Here is an 8,506-nt window from a genome sequence, read left to right on the forward strand (position 1 = left end):
CAGTCAACGCACAAACAAAATCGTAACGTAGTATGCTTTTGTTACGTTACGATTTTCTCTGCGCGTTGACTGAAGTTTAAGATTACGTACGAGTTTAGGTTTAGAATCAGAACTTAACGTAACGTAATGCATTACGAGTTTAGGTTTAGAATCAGTACTTAACGTAACGTAATGCATTACGGAAAAGCTTGTGCGGTGGCCTTTTAGCCAAATGGCCGGTTGAAAGTTAAGAAAACCTTCTTATATATAACTACTTGGAAAACTTTTGGACGCTTTTTCTCGGAATTGGCTGGATAGTGCGTCCTATAACTTTAATATATTTAAACCTTAAGGGTACACTACCACCACACGAAGGCTGATCCCAAATTGAAATTTCCAACCCGTGCGTTCACCTTGTAAGAACGGCTATTTTTACATGGAATGATTAAAAAAGAGGCAAATAATGAACATTTTTTACTTATATTAAATATATAATGCAATCAAAGAATTTACCTCGAGAAATAATTAATCAGGTATAAAAGCAAGAATAATCTGCTTTATTCTTTAATCTTACTATGGCTGCGTTCCGATATTATTGCCACTACTGAAAATGTATAATTTACGGACACTATAGGTTTTCAATACTGGCAGTAATATCAGAACGCAGCCTGTATAGATGAAAATGTGTAATAATTGACAGTAAATGTTAGTGTTACGTCCAGACTCAAATAAAGGAAGAGTCAGCGGGAGGGCGTAACCTACTTACCTCTAGACAAACGCTAGACGATGCGTGTCCTAGAGTCGAACGAACAGACCAGGGCCCCAGATAGGTCAACGACCGGAAGAGTCGCTCTTACTCTATCGAAAGGCCGTTCGCTCGGTGGTCCCTTTTTATATACTATATATAATTTATTTAGTTCCAATATTAAAAGAAAAATATATCTAATAATGCAAAATACAAAAAAGCATAAAATAGAAGATTAATAGAAAAATTAAAAATTAATACAAATAAAAAAATTTTAATTAAAAAAAGTTGGCGCTGCTAACTTTCAAAGTTTATATTAAAACCAACAAATAATAAATTTAATTTAGATCTAAATTTAATTTACACACAATATTAAATGACAGGCTAATAGGAGCCGTGCGTAAGATTAGGGACGCATAATAAATCTAATAAGTAAATGATACATTTAATAAAATAATAAATTTCATAAACGTTTCAGTCCCATCTTCGGGCCATCTTCAGTATAGTCATAAATAAAAGAAGGTCAAATATCGTCAATACATTGAAAATTAATACATTACTCGGTGTGATACATATTTTAAAAGAAAAGTGGATAAAAACGGTACATAAAATCGTAGATAAAAACGTACGTTACAAATAAAAAAAGGTCAAGTGTCGTTATATTTGAAGCTTAATGTTAGCGCCAATCATCTAAAAAATTCATTTTATTTGGCTGTTGCTGCGTATTAATATATCTTCCATTTTAGAGGTATTCTTAAAAATATAGAGGCTCTTTATTCAAGCATTAAATATTAAAAAAAAAGAACAGTCAATATTTTACTTTATTTTTCAGCCTAGTTAAATTATTGTCTGTAGAAGTATGCTAATGGAATTTTATCTTATATATGTAATTGTTGTATGTGTATAGTTTTATAGTAGTAGATAGACTGTTTCCTCAAAGCTATCGATTACTCGTCGTCCTCAGTAGTCTTATCTTCTCATTTGTGCGAGCACATGCTATTGCGCATTCTTCTCTCGTTCGTCTCGAAATGAAAAGTCGAAACTGTATGCGGTATTAGTTTTATTGAATCTAGTAAAATAAATAAAATCGATTATAATATCGTCAATGATAACAATGCGAATAAAATCGGATCAATCGTAGGAGATTTTGCCGAAAAAAGAAGAAAAAAGGTAATTTTTTCTAATTATATATTTATGTGTGTATATACTTGTAATTAATGATATTTCTTTCATGCAACTAATACAAAAACAAATGTACGTGCATAAATTTAACATAAATTTTTTAATTATTCATAATTTAGAGCATGAAATGAACTTACGTGACACTAAGCAACTTAATAAGCTCGATTAGTATGTTTATTTAATTACTCTATATTCTAGATTCTCAAAGTTCTTAAATTGTTGATTATATCGAAATGGATATAAGTGGGGGTTTTAAAGAAATCGATACGTATAAGAGTGGATAATAAATATTCCTCGGAGATTTAGGTGTAATGACTAATTTTGATTATCCCAAGACAAAATCGATATATATATATATATATATATATATACATATGTATGTGTTAAACTGTAAAACAATTAAAAGGGTTTAAAATCAAATATAAAAGTCAAGCATTCACGCATGTCATCCATTTTTTTTAAATTTTACGTTCTAGAAAAAAATAAAACAATACCATTCAAACAGCTTAACAACCGCACCTATCACGACATCACCGTTTTTGGCCTTTCCGTAACTCGTTTTATCGAAGTGGTGTTCTATCGACATCAATTCACTTTTTGACATGCATAGAAATGAGTTGTCACGACCAAACTATTGCAGACTAACAATATTAGTATATTTTTTAAGCCGCAGTTCGCATATCGTCGTGATAGGACATCTAAATATGAAATTAACATAGAAAAAAAATCAAATACGTATTTTCCAGATATAAATTCGACGCGTCAAAAAGACAAGGATGTGTGGAAAAAGTTTGACGTTTTGGTATTGCGCATTTTTTCTTCTCATCGCTTTGTCAGCGAAACTTCAACAAAATTTCACTGACAATGAAGAGAAAAATGATAATTTGGCAGTACGATACGAGATAGACGCGCATTCTACGACAAACTATGGCGACGAAATGAAAACACTGCTATATGATTCGTACAAAAAATCTACCAATAATACGCAGTACGAAGATATGCAGTATGAATCTCGCACCACTTCCACGAGCAGCGAGGATGATGACTCGATACAATTTAAACTCAGTACGCATTCCATACAGAATCATGAAGATGATAAGCAAATACCGATGGAATCTTGCACGAATTCAACAAATGCCAACCATAAAAGCAACTTCACGTCACACGAAATTTATGGAAACTTGATGAGCATAGAAGACAAAAACGATTCTACGTCGCACGAGTTCTCCGAAAACTCCAGTAAAGATAACAGTATAAGTAACATCATTCCATACGAAATGTGCTTCAATATTACTTGCATTCCGCTATGCTGCCCTCTCGGTGATCGTCTACTTGATGATGAATGCCTTTCTGAAGAAAATAAATACATCTTACCATATGTGTACGGATACACGAACGATTCGTTGCAGAACGAAAATAAGACAGTGGACGAATTGTTTCCGCTGGTCGTCTATGATCCGTGCAAGGATGAAGGTCGTTTTTGGAGTTCCGATTACATATTTTTTGCCAATGGTTCTCTCTATTTATCTTATTATGAAATATTTGCCAAATCGACATCATATTGTCTCGCTGTGGTCGAGGATGAGTACGCAATGACTTACTGTTCAGAAATTTATAAAATGATGATGGAGTATGAAGAAAATGTTGAAGATGTTAAATATTATGTTATCATAAATATAAGCTCTAATATAGTGTCTATATTACTTTTGATATCATTATTTTTAGTATATTCTATATTGCCAGAGCTCCGGAATGTACACGGCTTCATGTTGCGCAATTTCAGCGGTGCATGTTTTATCGCATACATATTTAACATTGTGCACATTCTAATTGTAGCGGATGCTGTACATTATTCAGTCTGTATTACAATCGGTACAGTATATTTAAATCATATAATTATGCAATCTTTATAGTGTATATATATTTCAGGCATACTAATATATATTCATGTATTATTGTTTAATAACTTGAATATATGTTTTGTTAAAAATGCAAGAATTAATATGAAATTTAGTGAATGATAAATTTTAGATGCACTTTATCATATAACTAATTTAAATTGGTCTGAATAAATGTATTTTTTTGTGTTTCTGATTTTTTGTTATGTCTTGAATCGACATCTTACTTACAATTAATTTACTATCAGTACATATTTATGAAATATATCTTTGCTATAAAATTTTAGTGCAAATACAATAGTTAGAATAAATCTATCTTTAAACGGAGAAACATGGTAGTAACTATAAGTCTCTCATGTACATTTTAAAGCGCGCTCAATGATTAACATGTTATTAATTTTATTTTTAGCTTTTTTTACCTACTTTTGTTTTTTGGCAAGCTCTTTCTGGCTAATTATAATGAGTTTCGACATGTGGTGGACATTTAGGTAAATTGTCAAATATTTTATATATTATAGTTTATCTTTAACTTGCCTCATCTTAACTTATCTTTATATGATTGATTCATGTATTGTACAACACGACGCGATAAAATAATTTTCTGTAATATAAATAATCGTATTTTATGTTATATACAATACTGTGGACAACGTAAAGACAAAAGACGGGAAATAATACGACACTTTGAATTAATAAAACGGAATTTTTTCTCGTGTTAATGTTGTTGTGGGACAGTGTAAGCAACTATCTGGCTTGTGATAATATAAGTTTCGAGTATAAACATAATAATTATGATTTCAAATAAATTGTTTCTCGGAAAATCTCTATTATTGCATGAAGGTTTTCAAACGATTATATAGTTTTTATTTTGTGAAATCCAATTAAATTTTTAAAAGCAAAAATGGCATATTAATTAATGAACATTATAAAATATTATTATATCTGATCCAATAATAATTCACAATATATATAACGTAATAATTTTTCCCTAAAAATTATTAAGTAGGAATATTGGCAAATAAGAGCTAAGGCGCAGGTATTGTTGCGCGAACTTATTGTTAAATTTTATGAACAAATGTGCATTAAAAATATACATTCCGCACCATTTTTTGCTCCATCTTCAGCATGGTATAAAAATGTAGAAATTAAATTAAAGTTTTAAAACTTAACATGCACAACGTTTGTTGTTGCAAATTTTAAATTAAAATTAATAATCAAAAGCCAGGCTCACTAAGACCTGCGTAGAACCTATATTAATGGACAACATTCAAACGCCATCACCACACGTATATCGTCGATGGTTTACTATATAATGATGACTTTTAAAATTTGACTGCAACAACAACTGTTGTGCATGTCAAGTTTTAAAATTCCAATTTAATTTTTATATTTGTATACCCATGCTGAAGATGATTAAAAAACGGTCCAAAACGTTTCTAATGCACATTTGTTAATAAAATTTAACAATAATAAGTTTGCGCACCAATACTGTTAATAATTGTGTCTGTAATTTGCGCGGAATGGTTTGTGTCAAAAAACGAAAAGAGAGAGAGGATCCGTGTCGGAAATTACAGTAGTAAGACTTACATAAAAGAGACGCAACGCACAAGTCGACAGCAAAAATTTTTCAGCAACGCAAAATCTTAACTAAACTCACTAACTAACAACAGATCCATTTATAATTTTTTTTATCAAAAATTTGTCTTGTACAACTAAATTAAAATTTAGATTGCCATTAGCGCGTCTGTACACTTAATAATATATAGATATACATATAAATATATGGTAGTTTCTCAATATTATACAAATATTAAACCATTTTTCATGATAGTCTAGTGGTTTCTTGTATTATGTAAGTTTATATTTGTAGAACAGACTTTTTCGAGAAAGCCTCGATCAAAAACAAACATTATATTAACGTGCATTTACGTTGATTTTTTTTATCTATTATTAGATAAATATAATTTGTAAAATGTGTTTTGCAGAGGATTTTGTTCGTTACAAAGAAACGTCAGACAACAAGACAAAAGAAAACTGTTGTTTTATACAATCTTTGCGTGGGGTTTATCCCTTATCTTCGCTATTATCACTGTCATTATGGATTCTGTTTCTGAATATTTGCCGGAGATTTTACGACCGAAATTTCGCGAAGGAAATTGCTGGTTCCTTGGTAAGTGCACGTTTCTGACAAATAATTCTATTAATACCGTATTTTAATATACTATGAGGAATACTATAATAATTTTTTGTACATTTCATACTTATAGATCCTAAATCTCATATGTTGTATTTTCACGGGCTCCAAAGTATCTGCGTCATTAGTAGCATTTGCTTATCCATCTCTACGGCATTGAAGATCGCGCGTTACGGAAAGGAAATAGACAATTGTTTGACAGATTCGGAACGCAAGAGATATAATGACAGTAAGAAATGGTCTGTATTCAGATATTTTTGCATCAATGTGTGATGATCTATCTTATTAATGATATTGTTGTCGACATATTTTTGCCAATATCTCTGCTAACAGTATTACATAATCGATGGGCCTGCATTCCTGATAGAAGAAAGAGATGATTATTTGTAGGCGACCCCTTTTTTGTGTGCTCATTCTTCCTTTTTTATTTTTTTGCTTACATAATCTTTAAAAAAAATATACACTACTAAAAAAATAAAAGATACTTTTCATGAGCTAAAAAATTGGGCTATTTTCAAACCGCTAAAATTTGGCGAAAAATTATGGTAGACAAAAAGTTAAAAAAGCATTCTGAATCTTGAAGTTTCTTAAACTTTAACGCACTATCGATAATTTCTTACACAAACTATAACATTTTGTCTACAAAACGCTTTTTTAAAATCTTTCTACAATTTTTTTGGCCGAGTTACACGATTTTGCTATTAAACATGTATTTTTCAACAATAAGAAAGGTGAAAATTTTTTTAAATTATCGGTATCACGTCAAAGTTTGAAAATTTAAGTTTCAAAATGCTCTTTTAATTTTATGTCTGCGATACTTTTTCACCGAGTATCGACAACATTTCTAAAAAGATACAAGCTTTGTTTTAAAGTCATCAAATTCGATTAAATCTCGAGTTGAGATTAATTTTCACTTGGTATAGGACCAAGTAAATTTTCGTGTCCGTGCACAGTAATTATTTCCATAAAAAAATTATTTTCTATGCAACTAACACATTATCGTGCGCGTTTGCCTCTTAATTGCCCGCAAAACTTTAAGTTTTAAAATGTTTATAAAATTTTTTATCTACGATAATTTGTTGTCGAGTTTCAGCGCTTTGAAAACAGCTCAATTTTTAGAGCATGAAATATGTTTCTTATTTTTTTTTGAATGATGTATTGCTGCCATTTCAATCGTGTACGTGTTATTTTGAGAAAGTCTGCAATTCTCGAAATGTGACGAATAGTGAGAATAAAATTAATGAATGTATATGTGTGCATTTATTTCATAAAGGAAACCACATCTTTTGAAAATTTCTTAAAAAAATGTATAACTATCTCTTTCTTCTTTTTTAAGATTGTAATTTGTTCCATTACCTTTTAAAGATAACATGATTAATAGTATTTATAATTGTTATTTTATACATACATATACATATAAGTATACATATATACATGTGTACGTGTTTGTTTCCAGGTTCAATCTATATCTAAAGCTATTTATCCTGCTGTTTATCATAATGGGAATATATTTGTCCATAAACACAATCATATTAATTTTGTTTGAATATATGTATTTTAATATTACATATTATATCTCCTTATGCACTATTGTTCTGGAGCCTCTGCAGAGTCTCTGCTTCTTTATTATCTTTGTGTGGAAAAAGCATATCTTGCGGATGTTATTGAAGCGATTCGGATGCGGTTTGTTTCCAGAAAATTCATGCGCAACAAATGCAACATTGTCGAATACTTTGACATGCACCATTACATTAGAAAAGATGTCTATACAGAAAAAAATGAGTTCTTGCGAACAAAAAGATGAGAAAGATTCGTCCGGTGAGACTAAACTCTAATGTTGCAATGTGCAAAAAAAAATTTATCGCATAACAAGACACACATGCATACACACGCGCGCGCGCACATGCACGCACACACACATGCACACAAACACTCACGCACGCAGGCACACAAACGGTTTATTAACAATTAATTATAATCTCATAATTTTTAAGAATTAACTATACAATATTAGATATTGGCTTTTTTTTATCTTTAATAAGCTTAGCTCAAAATTTCACGCAAAAAATGTATTCTTTATTATCTTATTATTATTTAGTAATTTTTTTCTAAATTTACTTAAGCTCTATTTAATACTTAATGGTCAAAAAAATATACGTAAATTTCTAAATTTTCAGCGTTTTATCAGCGCTACTTATAAAGTTATTATTAAGTTTTATTATTTGCTTTGTAAGGCTCTATCTCTCATGGAATTTTTATAAAATAATATAATTAATGTCATATTTTATATAAATATGTAAAATATTATTGTTATATTGGACTATAATAAAAAGCTTGTAAATAAAGTATTTATTGTGATTTTTCAATAGGATCACTTGCAATTGTAAAATTATCATAACGTAATTTAATTCAATTTATCTTTAATTTTTCATTTTGTACTCACAATGAATCTCTTACTGGTACATATTATTGCTAGTCAAATTAATAATTGTAATCTTGTCAGAATTG

At 30.0% G+C, this 8,506-nt stretch overlaps 1 protein-coding gene across 1 annotated transcript in view; it reads left to right on the forward strand.

The window, feature by feature from the left end:
• Positions 1 to 2,682: 2,682 nt before the first annotated feature.
• Positions 2,683 to 8,506, forward strand: part of LOC115233725 (G-protein coupled receptor Mth2-like) — an 8,942-nt gene continuing 3,118 nt past the window's right edge. Inside the window, 5 exon segments of the mRNA XM_029804277.1 lie at positions 2,683 to 3,778; positions 4,214 to 4,292; positions 5,790 to 5,974; positions 6,072 to 6,237; positions 7,455 to 7,529. Of these exon segments, the coding sequence (XP_029660137.1) occupies positions 2,683 to 3,778; positions 4,214 to 4,292; positions 5,790 to 5,974; positions 6,072 to 6,237; positions 7,455 to 7,529 (1,601 nt within the window).

This window comes from Formica exsecta, unplaced genomic scaffold (genome assembly GCF_003651465.1).
Source record: "Formica exsecta isolate Colony F162 unplaced genomic scaffold, ASM365146v1 scaffold1866, whole genome shotgun sequence".
Lineage (NCBI taxonomy): Eukaryota > Metazoa > Arthropoda > Insecta > Hymenoptera > Formicidae > Formica > Formica exsecta.